This window comes from Scyliorhinus canicula, chromosome 23, assembly GCF_902713615.1.
Source record: "Scyliorhinus canicula chromosome 23, sScyCan1.1, whole genome shotgun sequence".
Taxonomy (NCBI): Eukaryota; Metazoa; Chordata; class Chondrichthyes; order Carcharhiniformes; family Scyliorhinidae; genus Scyliorhinus; species Scyliorhinus canicula.
In genome coordinates, this window is record NC_052168.1 from 27,462,039 (window position 1) to 27,477,296 (window position 15,258).

The 15,258-nt window shown below is 52.2% G+C and overlaps 1 protein-coding gene across 3 annotated transcripts in view; it reads right to left on the minus strand.

The window, feature by feature from the left end:
• LOC119956577 (germ cell-specific gene 1-like protein) overlaps window positions 1-14,627 on the minus strand; it is a 44,640-nt gene extending 30,013 nt beyond the window's left edge. Inside the window, exons 1-3 of one of the 3 annotated variants that reach the window (XM_038783896.1) lie at window positions 13,818-14,627; window positions 8,571-8,645; window positions 3,868-4,171 (exon numbers count right to left, since the gene is read on the minus strand). In XM_038783896.1, the coding sequence (XP_038639824.1) occupies window positions 3,868-4,153 (286 nt within the window). In that variant the 5' untranslated portion in view covers window positions 4,154-4,171; window positions 8,571-8,645; window positions 13,818-14,627. The remainder of the gene's footprint in view (window positions 1-3,867; window positions 4,172-8,570; window positions 8,646-13,817) is intronic. The other 2 variants (XM_038783893.1, XM_038783894.1) reach the window with 2 other exon arrangements.
• Between the last annotated feature and the right edge of the window lie 631 nt (window positions 14,628-15,258).

The window sequence follows — 15,258 nt, forward strand, 5'->3', positions numbered from 1 at the left end:
GGCTGCCGCCGAGGGGGGTGCAGGACAGGGTGCTCTCGGGGACGTGGGTCGGTGAGGGGAGGATTGCGGCTATTTACCAGCTGATTCAGGAGGAGGAGGCCTCGGTGAAGAGCTGAAAGCGAAGTGGGAGGAGGAGCTGGGGAGGAGATCGATGATCGGACATGGGCGGATGCCCTGGGGAGGGTGAACTCGTCCTCTTCTTGCGCACGGCTCAGCCTAATTCAGCTGAAGGTGCTGCATAGGGCTCACATGACAAGGGCCAGGATGAGCCGGTCCTTCGGAGGGGAAGACGGGTGCGGGAAGTGTTCGGGAGGCCCAGCGAACCACACCCATATGTTCTGGGCTTGTCCGGCCTTGGAGGGGTTTTGGAAGGGGGTGGCGGGGACTTTGTCGGAAGTGGTCGGGTCGAGGGTCAGGCTGGGCTGGGGGCTCGTGATCTTTGGGGTAGCTTCGGAGCCGGGAGTGCAGGAGGCGAGAGAGGCCGGCATTCTGGCCTTTGCGTCTCTAGTAGCCCGGCGCAGGATTCTGTTACAGTGGAGGGATACACGGCCCCCGAGTTCGGAGGCCTGGGTCAACGGCATGGCCGGGTTCATCAAGTTGGAGAGGATGAGGTTTGCCCTGAGGGAGTCGGTACAGGGGTTCTTTCGGCCGTGGCAGCCCTTTCTCCATTTCCTGGCGGAGAGGTAGAGGGTGGTCAGTCTCAGCAGCAACCCGGGGGGCTGCACTGTCAGAGGGTCAGTACTGAGGGAGTGCTGCACCATCAGAGGGTCAGTACTGAGGGAGTGCTGCACTGTCAGAGGGTCAGTACTGAGGGAGTGCCGCACTGTCAGAGGGTCAGTACTGAGGGAGTGCTGCACTGTCAGAAGGACAGTACTGACGGAGTGCTGCACTGTCAGAGGGTCAGTACTGAGGGAGTGCCGCACTGTCAGAGGGTCAGTACTGAGGAAGCGCTGCACTACCAGAGAGTCAGTACTGAGGGAGCGCCGCACTGTCAGACGGTCAGTACTGAGGGAGTGCTGCACTGTCAGAGGGTCAGTACTGAGGGAGTGCGGCACTGTCAGAGGGTCAGTACTGAGGAAGCGCTGCACTGCCAGAGAGTCAGTACTGAGGGAGCGCTGCACTGTCAGAGGGTCAGTACTGAGGGAGTGCCGCACTGTCAGAGGGTCAGTACTGAGGGAGTGCTGCACTGTCAGAGGGTCAGTACTGAGGGAGTGCTGCACTGTCAGAGGGTCAGTACTGAGGGAGTGCTGCACTGTCAGAGGGTCAGTACTGAGGGAGTGCCGCACTATGAGAGGGTCAGTACTGAGGGAGTGCTGCACTGTCAGAGGGTCGGTACTGAGGGAGTGCTGCACTGTCAGAGGGTCAGTACTGAGGAAGCGCTGCACTACCAGAAGGTCAGTATTGAGGGACCGCCGCACTGTCAGAGGGTCAGTACTGAGGGAGTGCGGCACTGTCAGAGGGTCAGTACTGAGGAAGCGCTGCACTGCCAGAGAGTCAGTACTGAGGGAGCGCTGCACTGTCAGAGGGTCAGTACTGAGGGAGTGCCGCACTGTCAGAGGGTCAGTACTGAGGGAGTGCTGCACTGTCAGATGGTCAGTACTGAGGGAGTGCTGCACTGTCAGAGGGTCAATACTGAGGGAGTGCCGCACTGTCAGAGGGTCAGTACTGAGGGAGTGCTGCACTGTCAGAGGGTCAATACTGAGGGAGCGCTGAACTATGAGAGGGTCAGTACTGAGGGAGTACCGCACTGTCAGAGGGTCAGTACTGAGGGAGTGCCGCACTATGAGAGGGTCAGTACTGAGGGAGTGCTGCACTGTCAGAGGGTCAGTACTGAGGGAGTGCCGCACTATGAGAGGGTCAGTACTGAGGGAGTACCGCACTGTCAGAGGGTCAGTACTGAGGGAGTGCTGCACTATGAGAGGGTCAGTACTGAGGGAGTGCTGCACCATCAGAGGGTCAGTACTGAGGGAGTGCCGCACTGTCAGAGGGTCAGTACTGAGGGGGTGCTGCACTGTCAGAGGGTCAGTACTGAGGGAGTGCCGCACTGTCAGAGGGTCTGTACTGAGGGAGTGCCGCACTGTCAGAGGGTCAGTACTGAGGGAGTGCTGCACTGTCAGAGGGTCAGTACTGAGGGAGTGCTGCACTGTCAGAGGGTCAGTACTGAGGGAGTGCCGCACTATGAGAGGGTCTGTACTGAGGGAGTGTCGCACTGTCAGAGGGTCAGTACTGAGGGAGCGCTGCACTGTCAGTGGGTCAGTACTGAGGGAGTGCTGCACCATCAGAGGGTCAGTACTGAGGGAGTGCCGCACTGTCAGAGGGTCAGTACTGAGGGAGTGCCGCACTGTCAGAGGGTCAGTACTGAGGGAGTGCTGCACTGTCAGAGAGTCAGTACTGAGGGAGCGCCACACTGACAGAGGGTCAGTACTGAGGGAGTGCCGCACTGTCAGAGGGTCAGTACTGAGGGAGTGCCGCACTGTCAGAGGGTCAGTACTGAGGGAGTGCCGCACTGTCAGAGGGTCAGTACTGAGGGAGTGCCGCACTGTCAGAGGGTCAGTACTGAGGGAGTGCTGCACTGTCAGAGGGTCAGTACTGAGGGAGTGCCGCACTGTCAGAGGGTCAGTACTGAGGGAGTGCTGCACTGTCAGAGGGTCTGGGTTGCGCTGAGGCAGCAGATGAGGGCCTTGTCTTCACATCTTATCTGAAGAATGGCACATCCGTCAGTGCAAACCTTTCTCAGTACGGTACACGGGTTACCTGCCGAGGATCTAGGCTCAAGTTAAATTGAGTTCCCAAAATGATCAGCGTCGCTACATGACCTCTGGGTGGAGTCGGAGATTGGGTGGAGTTAGGAATCGGTGGTGGAGACGGTGGGAACTGTCTTGTTATGCTCTTGGCGTAGCATAAGCTACTTCCTTGATGTTCACTCTGACAAAGGAAGGTTCAGACGTGGAGATAACTTCAACACGTTTATTAAACTATTTACAATTCTCCTACTCAGATTCGCCTCTACTGTTAATCCTTCTATAGCTACTCAGACTGACGGACCAGTCTGCTACAATCCACGTGGTGGGTGTGATATTGAATCAACCCTGTGTCTGTACTCACTGAGTGTCTCCACTGGAAAGAGGCAGATCATGTGTGTGGTGTCCTTTATATAGAATTTACAGTGCAGAAGCAGGCCATTCGGCCCATTGAGCCTGCACCGGCTCTTGGAAAGAGCACCCTACCCAAGGTCAACACCACCTTATCCCCATAACACAGTAACCCCACCCAACACTAGGGGCAATTTTGGACACTAAGGGCAATTTAGCATGGCCAATCCACCTAACCTGCACATCTTTGGACTGTGGGAGGAAACCGGAGCTCCCGGAGGGAACCCACGCAGACACGGGGAGGATGTGCAGACTCCACACAGACAGTGACCCAAGCCGGAATCGAACCTGGGACCCTGGAGCTGTGAAGCCATTGTGCTAACCACTATGCTACCGTGCTGCCGTTGGTGTAATGCCCTCCTGTGGTCGTGTCACCTCTGTGTATATCCTGAATGCCCATTGGCCGTGTCCTATCTTACTGACCTATTGGGTGAGTGTGTGATGTCTCTGATGCTCCCTCTACTGTCTAGCTAGTCTACATGTACTTACATTAACCCCTTGTGTATCTACAGTGATGTATATCACCACAGAAACGTCAGTGGGTTGGGCATTGGGGAGACTGGGGACCAGGGGATTGTGATTGAGTGTCACATGGTCGAATGGGTCACATGTTCAGAATGTCACATGATTAAACCTCCTCAAGGCAACTCCTTTGACAAGTGATTTTCTCCATTGCAATGTCAGATACAATCAGTCTGCAAATTAATGCTCAGACCTGTCCCAGTGATGTTCTCTTCACAGGATATCCAGATTCCTGTGTGGAATGATCGGAAGGTAAACCGGTCGTCTCCCATTTCCCAGTTGTACTCGCTGTTTCCTGTGCTGCTGTTGGTGTCAGTCTCCGCAGTCAGTGGGGCGATACAGTCGGATGTCCTGATCTGAGTACAGGTGGGTTTCGGCACTTTCTGTGTCCCCACATACCAATAGGTGCTGGTCACAGCCGTGACTGAGAGAGCCACAGCAAATAGGTTCAGCAGAAGGGCAATAGTGTCCCGGTTCATGGTCAAACTACCGAATCCCTGAAACACAAATTGATAAAACAGCTTGGGTCAGGAATGCCAATTCACATCCCCCCAGTCAAAGTGGTCGAGATTACAGGAGGATATAAGTGGGCTGATCAGTGACAAATGGAATTCAACCTGGATAAGTGTGAGATGATGCATTTGCACAGGACAAACAGGGACGAGAACGCATCCCAATTCTGGGAAGCACTGAGGATCAGAGGGACCTTGCTGTGCATGTACACTGGTCCCTTAAGGTAGCAGAGCAGGTGGGTACAGTGGTTAAGAAGGCAGATGGTATACTTGCGTTTATTAGCCAAGGCGTAGAGTTTAAGAGCAGGGAGGTTATGCTGGAACTGTGTAAAGCGTTGGTTATGCCACAGCTAGAGTATTGTGTGCAGTTCTGGAATCCACATAACAGGAGGGATGTGATAGCCACTGGGAAGGGTGCAGAGGGGATTTACCAGGATGTTGCCTGGGCTGGAGCGTTTGAGTTATGAAGAGAGATTGGATAGACTGGGATTGTTTTACTTGGGAGTAGATGAGATTGAGGGGGACATGATTGAGATGGATAAGATTCTGAGGGGCGTAGACCGAGTAGACAGGAAGAAACCTTCCCCTGGGTGGAGGGGTCAATGACCAGGGGGCAGAGATTGAAGGTGAGGGGCAGGAGGTTTCGAGGGGATGTGAGGGAAAACCTTTTCACCCAGAGGGTGGTGGGAGTCTGGAACTCACTGTCGGAAAGGCTGGTGGACCCACAGTCCTGCGTAACATTTATTTTTTTTTTTTTTTTTTTTTTTTTTTTAAATTTAGATTACCCAATTATTTTTTCTATTAAGGGGCAATTTAGCGTGGCCAATCCACCTACTCTGCACATTTTTGGGTTGTGGGGGCGAAACCCACGCAGACACGGGGAGAATGTGCAAACTCCACACGGACAGCGACCCAGAGCCGGGATCGAACCTGGGACCTCAGCGCCGTGAGGCGGTTGTGCTAACCACTAGGCCACCGTGCTGCCCTGTGCGTAACATTTATGAAGTATTTGGATGTGCGCTTGTGGGCAGCACGGTGGCACAGTGGTTAGCATTGCTGCCTACGGCGCTGAGGACCCGGGTTCAATCCCAGCCCTGGGTCAGTGTCCGTGTGGAGTTTGCACATTCTCCCCCTGTCTGCGTGGGTCTCACCCCCACAACCTCACGGGGCCTCACGGTAGCATGGTGGTTAGCATCAATGCTTCACAGCTCCAGGGTCCCAGGTTCGATTCCCGGCTGGGTCACTGTCTGTGTGGAGTCTGCACGTCCTCCCCGTGTGCGTGGGTTTCCTCCGGGTGCTCCGGTTTCCTCCCACAGTCCAAAGATGTGCGGGTTAGGTGGATTGGCCATGCTAAATTGCCCGTAGTGTAAGGTTAATGGGGGGGTTGTTGGGTTACGGGTATACGGGTTACGTGGGTTTAAGTAGGGTGATCATTGCTCGGCACAACATCGAGGGCCGAAGGGCCTGCTCTGTGCTGTACTGTTCTATGTTCTAACCCAAACACGTGCAGGGTAGGTGGATTGGCCACGCTAAACTTAATTGGAAAAAATAATTGGGTACTCTAAATTTATTTTTAAAAAGATGTTCTCTTGCGATGCCAAGATATCCAAGGCTATGGGCCAAGTGCTGGGAAATTGGATTTGCATAGTTAGCTGGTTGTTTTGACTGGCGGAAAGGGGAAGGGCTGAAGGACATTTCCGTGCTGTGGACCACTCTAACTGTGTGCGTGCGATTCAGCCAAAACATTTCTAAGGGCTGAGATCTTCGTCCGTGTCCACCGCAGGATCGCTGCGGATGGGGTGCAGACCATGTAACGGCCCATTGACCACAGGCGGGAAGGTCCAGTCGTCGGGCGGGTGCGGCCGAAGAATCCCACTCGCTGTGTCATTTTGGGCAGGTTGTTTCCTGCTGGCTTTTAGGGTGAGATCCACATTCTATTCAACCACAATTAGACATCTTTTTGGGCATTGGGGAGTTTTTCCCCGGTCAAGCCCACACTTTGAAATGATTTCATCACCGGGAGCTGAACTTGCCGGTGACTCCGCCTCCTCGGAAATCTGGCCGCCATTTTGAAAGGGTGCCTCGATCTCTCAGTGAGCTTCAGGGTCCCCCACACCCACCCACAGCCAAATTCACCCCCCCAGACAAATGGGCATTACCCCCCCCCCTCCCCCAGTGAGGACATCCCGCTATGAGGTCACTGAGGCCCCCCCCCTTTTCAGGCCACCCCACCCCCCTCACGCCCTGTCTAGCCCTCTCCCCATTCAGGACCCCATCCTTAGTCTCACCAACCTTCATGAGGCTCTTTCATACACCGCCCTTTACCCCCTCCCCCCCCAACCCATCATTGGCCCCCTCGTCCCCCTTTCATGGGAATTCCCCACCCCCTCCTCAGGCCCAGAGCTTTGGCAATGCCACCTTGGCAGCAGGCCATCCTGGCTGCACCCTGCCAGCCTGACAGTATCACCTGGTCACATCAGCAGTGCCAAGGTGCCCAGGGGCCAGAGTGAGAGCCAAGGGGGCCAGCCTGCCCTGTTCCCTTCCACCCAAAGGACTCCAATGGCCTGGGAAAGACCCAGTGCCATTTATGCCTGGTCCATGTTTGTGTGGACCCATATTAAAGATCCAGGCTTCGCTGGGCAGGTTGTTAGTTCCTGGGCCCCAGGAGAATATGGCGCAGACATATAAATGAATCTAATGGTTTGGATTAATCTGCGAGATGCTGCGAGCATCATGGATCCCGTCAGAGGTCTCATGGTATTCAACAATCTTGACGACCACCAAATCAGGAACGATGAGGCCGTTAAATCTTACTTTATGACTCTATAACCATTCATCGAGGTTTCCTTAATTCAGTACGCAGCAAGGTTTCATATTCCACCGCAATCAACCTTCATCAAATGTACTGTCAGAGGGTCAGTACTGAGGGAGTGCTGCACTGTCAGAGGGTCAGTACTGAGGGAGTGCTGCACTGTGGGAGGGTCAGTACTGAGGGAGTGCTGCACTGTCAGAGGGTCAGTACTGAGGGAGTGCCGCACTGTCAGAGGGTCAGTACTGAGGGAATGCTGCACTGTCAGAGGGTCAGTACTGAGGGAGTGCTGCACTGTCAGAGGGTCAGTACTGAGGGAGTGCCTGCACTGTCAGAGGGTCAGTACTGAGGGAGTGCTGCACTGTCAGAGGGTCAGTACTGAGGGAGTGCCGCACTGTCAGAGGGTCAGTACTGAGGGAGTGCCGCACTGTCAGAGGGTCAGTACTGAGGGAGTGCTGCCCTGTCAGAGGGTCAGTACTGAGGGAGTGCCGCACTGTCAGAGGGTCAGTACTGAGGGAGTGCTGCACTGTCAGAGGGTCAGTGCTGAGGGAGTGCCGCACTGTCAGAGGGTCAGTACTGAGGGAGTGCCGCACTGTCAGAGGGTCAGTACTGAAGTGGTGTTCACTCTTGAACCGCCTTTTTCTGACGTGATACTGAACCATCCCCGATCTGCCAACTCAGGTGGTTGCTGAAGATCCAATGACACCATTTTGAGGTCTGGGAAAATCTCTCTGGTGTCCTGTCAAATATTTATCCTTCACCCAACATCAGAAAAACTGATGGGCAGCACGGCAGCACAGTGGTTAGCACTGTTGCCTCACGGCGCCGAGGTCCCAGGTTCGATCCCGGCTCTGGGTCACTGTCCGTGTGGAGTTTGTACATTCTCCCCGTGTCTGCGTGGGTTTCACCCCCACAACGCAAAGATGTGCAGGGTAGGTGGATTGGCTAAATTGCCCCTTAGTTGGAAAAAACTAATTGGGTACTCTAAAATTATTTTAAAAAAGAAAAACTGATTATGTGATCATTACCTTGTGTTAGTCGGAGTTTGGTGTGTAGGTTAGTCACCCTGTTGCCTGTCTTACAACAGTGAGTCCAACAAAATACTCCACTGTCACTACAACACTTTGGGAGATCTGAAGGTTGTGAATGATGCTCTGTAAATGTTACAGATTTACAATTTTACAGATTGTCCGCAATGGAAACCATTTCTTTAATCCCTCAATGTCAACAGACTGAGGCAGTGACAGAGTTAGTCACATTTATAAAAGATTATTTTTTTTACTAAATTTAGAGTACCCAATTATTTTTTTTCCAATTAAGGGGCAATTTAGCGCGGCTAATCCACCTAACCTGCACATCTTTGCTTTGTGGGGGGCGAAACCCACACAGACACGGGGAGAATGTGCAAACTCCACACGGACAGTGACCCAGAGCCGGGATCGAACCTGGGACCTCGGCGACGGGAGGCAGCAGTGCTAACCACTGTGCCACCGTGCTGCCCAATAAAAGATTATTAAATTAATTTAATCTACTTGAAACGCCAAAATGCAGTTTAATATCGAAGTTCTGCCGTACCTGGTTGAAGAAGAAGATATTGCGAGCTCTGAGTTCCTCCGCCAAATGAAAAAATTCCTTTCGTGTCAGGACTGGCTATGTTGTAAAAAGAAGTTAATCCCACAGTTTGCCTTCAATTTGATTTTAATCCTTTTCCCAGTTCAGCAATCTCGCCCCAAACCTTGATCACCGCTGATTAAAAACAGCTATTTTTAAAATTGATTGGTGGATGATGTTTGTTTTTATAAATTTAGAATATCCTATTATTTTTTTCCAATTAAGGGGCAATTTAGCATGGCCAATCCACCTAACCTGCACATCTTTGGGTTGTGGGGGTGAAACCCACACAGGCACGGGGAGAATGTGCAAACTCCACACGGACAGTGACCCAGGGCCGGGATCGAACCTGGGACCTCGGTGTGGTGAAGCAGCAGTGCTAACCACTGTGCCACCGTGCTGCCTGAACCTGTGGGTGTCGCTGACTAGACCCAGCATTTGTTGCCCAACCCGACTTGTTCTTGAGAAGGTGGTGGTGAGCCGCCTTTTTGAACTGCTGCAGTCCATGTGATGTAGGTACTCCCACAGTGCTGTTAGAGAGGGACAGCAACAGTGAAGGAACGGCCAACACATTTCCCAGTCAGGACGGTGAGTGACTTGGAGGGGAACCTCCAGGTGGTGGGGTTCCCAGGTATCTGCTGCTCTTGTCCTTCTAGATGGTGGCTGTCGTGGGTTTGGAAGGTGCTGCCTAAGGAGCCTTGGTGAGTTCCTGCCGTGCATCGTGTAGATGGTACACACGGCTGCCACTGTGCGGCGGTGGTGGAGGGAGTGAATGTTTGTGGAAGGGGAGGCAAGCAAGCGGGGCTGCTTTATTCTGGATGGTGTCGAGCTTCTTGAGTGTTGTTGGAGCTGCGCTCATCCAGGCAAGTGGAGAGTATTCCATCACACTCCTGACTTGTGCCACGTAGATGGTGGACAGGCTTTGGGGGGGGGGGGGTGAATATCTCGCTGCAGAATTCCCAGCCTCTGAGCTGCTCTGGTAGCCACAGTATTAATATGGCTCGTCCAGTTCAGTTTGTGGCCAATGGTAACTCCCGAGGATGTTGATGAAATGAAAAAATGAATATCGCTTATTGTCACGAGTAGGCTTCAATAAAGTTACTGTGAAAAGCCCCTAGTCGCCACATTCCGGCGCCTGTTCGGGGAGGCTGGTACGGGAATAGTGGGTGATAGTGGGTGATTCAGTGATGGTCGTGCGAGGTGTGACTCCAACCATTGGAGAGTTTTCCCCCTGATTCCCATTGACTCCCGTTTGGCAGGGGCTCACACGGTGATGCCATACTCGGTCGAATGCTACCTTGATGCCAAGGGCAGTCACTCTCACCTCACCTCTGCCATTCAGCTCTTTTGTCCATGTTTGAACCAAGGCTGTAATGAGGTCAGGAGCTGAGTGACCCTGGCGGAACCCAAACTTGGCGTCCGTGAGCGGGTTATTGCGAAGCAAATATCACATGATTGCACTTTTGATGACTCTTTCAATCACATTACTGACGACCGAGAATGGACAGTAATTGGCTGGGTTGGATTTGTCCGGTTTCTTGTGTACAGGACACACCTGGGCAAGTTCCCACATTGCTGGGTAGATGCCAGTGTTGTCGCTGTACTGGAACAGCTTGGCTGGGGGTGCGGCAAGTGGGCAGCATGGTGGTGCAGTGGTTAGCATTGCTGCCTCATGGCTCCGAGGACTCTGGTTCGATCCTGGCCCCCGGGTCACTGTCCGTGTGGAGTTTGTACATTCTCCCCATGTCTGTGTGGGTCTCACCCCCACAACCCAAACAGATGTGCTGGGTAGGTGGATTGGCCACGCTAAATTGCCCCTTCATTGACAAAAAGAATTGGATAAAGTTTTTTTTAAAAAGAGATATGGCAAGTTCTGGAGCACAACTCTTCAGTACTATTGCCAGAATATTGTCAGGGCCCAGAGCCCTTGCAGTATACAGTACCTTCAGCCATTTCTTGACATCATGTGGGGTGAATTGAATTGGCCGAAGACTGATATTTGTGATGCTGGGACCTCCGGAGGAGACCGAGATCGATCATCCACTTGGCAATTGACAGGATGGCTTTGAGGTGTGTGAGGGGAATTCATAAATTCTCTTCAGCTTTTAGTGTCTGAATCTTATGTTTTCTAAAATGCTTGTATAAGGAAAAATATATTGATGACATCAACCATGATAAGGTGTAACTTCACAGGCAATGATAGTAAACAGAGATAGAGGAATCTATTAACTGTGTTGAAAGACTACGGTTAATTCATGATTGTCCATCAAAAGATACGACAGGGCAAGGAGCCTTTTTTTTAAAAATTATTTTTATTCAGATTTTTATCAAAACATAATTTTTGCATAACCATTAACAACCTTGAACAAAAGCCTGTCATGGCCCCTCCCAAGGCAAACTTTATTTTCTCGAGACTGAGGAACCCAGCCATGTCACTAACCCAGGTCTCCACACTCGGGGGCTTCGAGTCCCTCCACATTAACAAGATCCGTCTCCGGGCTACCAGGGAGGCAAAGGCCAAGACCTCGGCCTCTTTCGCTTCCTGAACTCCTGGATCGTCTCACACACCAAAGATCGCTATCTCTGGGCTCGACACCACCCACGTGTCCAAGATCTTTTTATTTATTTATTTATTTAAAAAAAATAATAATTTAGAGTGCCCAATTCATTTTTTCCAATTAAGGGGCAATTTAGCGTGGCCAATCCACCTACCCTGCACATCTTTGGGTTGTGGCGGCGAAACCCACGCAAACACGGGGAGAATGTGCAAACTCCACACGGACAGTGACCCAGAACCGGGATCGAACCTGGGACCTCAGCGCCATGAGGCAGCAGTGCTAACCACTGTGCCACCGTGCTGCCCGTGTGTCTAAGATCTTGGACATTGCCTCAGCAAATCCCTGCCAGAATCCCTTAAGAGCCGGACATGCCCAGAACATATGGACATGGTTCACTGAGCTTCCCGCGCACCTCGCACATCTATCCTCAACCCCAAAGAACTTTCTCATTCTCGTTGCCGTCATGTGTGCCGGGTGGACCACCTTAATCTGGATTAAGCTGAGCCTGGAACATGATGATGACGAGTTAACCCTGTTTAGGGCATCTGCCCACAGGCCCGCATCCAGCTCCCCGCCTAGCTCCTCCTCCCATTTGCCCTTAAGTTCCCCCACTGGGGCTTCCTCCGCCTCCTGTAGTTCCCGGTAGATATCCAACACCTTCCCCTCCCCTACCCAGAAACCGGAGACCCTCCCCTCCCCTACCCAGGTGCCGGAGACCCTCCCCTCCCCTACCCAGAAACCGGAGACCCTCCCCTCCCCTACCCAGGTGCCGGAGACCACCCTGTCCTGTATCCTGCGTGGGGGTAGCAACGGAAATGTCACCACCTGTTTTTTAAGAAAGACGCGTATCTGAAGGTACCTGAAGGCATGTCCAAGGGGCAGATTAAATTTCTCCTCCAGCACTTTCAAACTGGGAAAAGTCCCGTCTATGAACAGGTCCCACATCCTTTTAATACCTGCCCTATGTCAGCTTTGAAAGCCTCCGTCTATCTTGCCCCGGTACAAATCTGTGATTGTTGTGTATCAGGGTCCAAACTAAGTCTCCCTCCACCCCCCCTGTGTCTTCTCCACTGGCCCCAGGTCCTTAATGCCACTGCCACCACTGGGCATGGGGAGTAGCCGCCGGCGAGAATGGCAGAGGGGCCGTTACGAGTGCCCCTAAGCTGATGAGGCCGCCTCCAACCGCTCCCACGTCGACCCCTCCCCCAATACCCATTTCCTAATCATGGCTATGTTAGCCGCCCAATAGTAGCTGCAGAAATTCAGCACCGCCAGCCCCCCCCTCCCCCCCCCCCACCCCACACACAGACTGCGCTCCAGGTACAGTCTCTTTACTCACGAGGCTTATTTGCCCAGACAAATCCCGAGATGACCTTGTTGACCCGCTTAAAGAAGGGCTTAGGGATGAAGATGGGAAGGCACTGGAAGACAAACAGGAATCTGGGAGAAACCGTCATCTTACCGGTCTGCACCCTCCCCGCTGGAGAAAGCGGGAGCGTGTCCCACCATTTGAAGACCCCCCTCCATCTACTCCACCAGCCGGGAGAAGTTAAGCTTGTGGAGGGATCGCAGTTCCGAGCCACCTGTATGCCTAGGTACCGAAAGCTCTTCTCCACCATCTGAAGCGGAAGCTCTCCCAGTCTTTCCTGCCCCTTAACTTGGATCACGAACACCTCGCTTTTCTTCTCGTTTAATTTGTACCCTGAGAAATTGCCGTAGTCCCTCAAAATCTGCATGACCTCCCCCATCCCCTCTAGTGGGTCCAAAATATACAGTACATCATCCGCATGGAGCGAGACCCAATGCTCCTCCTCCCCCCTCCCCCCCCGAACCAACCCCTGCCAGTTATTTGAAGCCCGCAGCACTATGGCCAATGGCTCTATTGCAAGGGTGAATAATAACGGGGAGAGGGGGCGCCCCTGCCTCGCCTCTCGATGGAGCCTAAAATACTCCGACCTCACCCTGTTCGTGCATACACGCTACGGGAGCCTGATAAAGTAGCTGGACCCATCCTCTGAATCCCTCACCGAATCCAAAGCTTCTTAGCGTTTCCCACAGGTACTCCCATTCCACCCGGTCAAAGGCTTTCTCTGCATCCATCGCAGCCACTACTTCTAGGGCAAGGGGCCGTTATGATGTACCATCAATCGGACTCAAGTCGTGAAGAAGTTCCAAATATCAGGCTTTAATGAACTAGTTGTGTGCCCGGCAGTCGACTTACAGTGAAAGGCCGACTGCCGGGTCCTACAGGTTCTTATACCCCACCTTGTAGGCGGTGCTACGTGCCTCTCGGCCAATCGGCGAGCAGTCACATGACTAGCCTCAGCCAATTGGCAGAAAGTCACGTGACCGGCCTGAGCCAATGGGCAGCGAGTCCTCTGCACCAATGGCAGCACTACTCAGAGGTACTGTAAACCTCCTAGTCATACCACCACACTTTAGAAGTCTGGCAGATCACTGAGGTTGACAAGGCAGGGCCTTCATAATGACCTCAGCCAGTACACGCTGAATCCACGCTGGCGGCTTTGTTCTACATTACAAACCAGCCAACTGAGCTAAACCATCCCCCTTTGTTGTAAACGGTTCTAATGATTAATAAAGATTCACAGTTAACCTTTCGTAGACTAAGGAGACTTCTTTAAGACATACTGACCTGTAACCAGCACCCTCCCGTCAAAGAGTAGTTTTGGAATAAACGATTAGCCTTCTTCAAAGGACTTGGGAGTAGCTAAATCCTGAGGTCTTATCTGTGATCTGTAGCTATAGTTTAGGTCAAATGGAGGATGACGTTGGACAACACTTCAAAGGCGTGAAAAAGATAGGACTTGAGGTCAAAAGCCACTCTCCAATCTGTCTGGTGTGTGCCAATAAAGTTGGTTCCATTTACAAATCCTGTCCAATCAGGGGTCTTGGGTTTACGAGGAGCGTGTTGTGAATCAGAGTTAGAAGGTGACTAAAGTCATTCAGAACAAAAGAGGCCAGCATTATAGCTAACACTCACTTGCATAGGATTTGGCGCCACTGGACGCGAAGAGAAAATCTAACATATCCTCCACCATATCCTCGAAGGCCGGCTTCGTACATTATCTGACATCTTAGGATGCTGCACTCCCTCAATCAGGTTTCCAAACAGGGCTAAAAGGGTCCTGTGACTTTTCACACCTTAAGATTGCTCCCTATGATTGCTTTCCCTGAGCCATGGCTTTAATAGACAAAACCGTTAACATATGTCATGTAGCAACATATTGCCTTTTATATGGTAGCAATCTCCTTCTCCAACTCACCACTCGCTCGCTTACTCCAGTACATACAAAGCCTGTGCTTTAATCCTGACAATCCTTTAAGCTCAATATTATACTCCTGGCCTTTAAATTTAATCATCTATATGTGCCGAGGGTTAGAAGTTCATCCTTGAATATTATCAGCATCATCGAGGGGAATACACCAGATTTGCAAGATCATTTAAAGTTATCCTAACTACATTACTGCTGTCTTTGTTAAAATGAGTTTGATTCCTGGCTTGGGTCACTGTCTGTGGGGAGTCTGCATTCTCCCCGTGTCTGCGTGGGTTTCCTCCGGGGGCTCCGGTTTCCTCCCACAAGTCCCGAAAGATGTGCTGTTATGTCACAATTCTCCCTCCGTGTACCCGAACAGGCACCGGAATGTGGCGACTCGGGGATTTTCACAGTAACCTCATTGCAGTGTTAATGTAAGCCTGCTTATGACAATAAAGATTATTATTAATCACAGTGCTGCCCTTTTAAAACAGGATTTTAACCATCCAGATTTTTAAAAATAAATTTAGAGTACCCAATTCTTTTCACAAATTACAGGTCAATTTAGCATGGCCAATCCACTGCACAGCTTTGGGTTGTGGGGGTGAAACCCACGCAGACACGGGGAGAATGTGCAAACTCCACACGGACAGTGACCCAGAGCCGGGATGGAACCCGGGACCTCGGTGCCGTGTGCCCTCGCAGAAGCCCCCACGGCAGTGGCACGGATCCTGGCCGAGTCTGGCAGCACTGGACACAGTCCGCAGCCACCGTGCCGCGTTCACGGTTTGTGTGACCACACGTGGTCCGCGCCGTCAG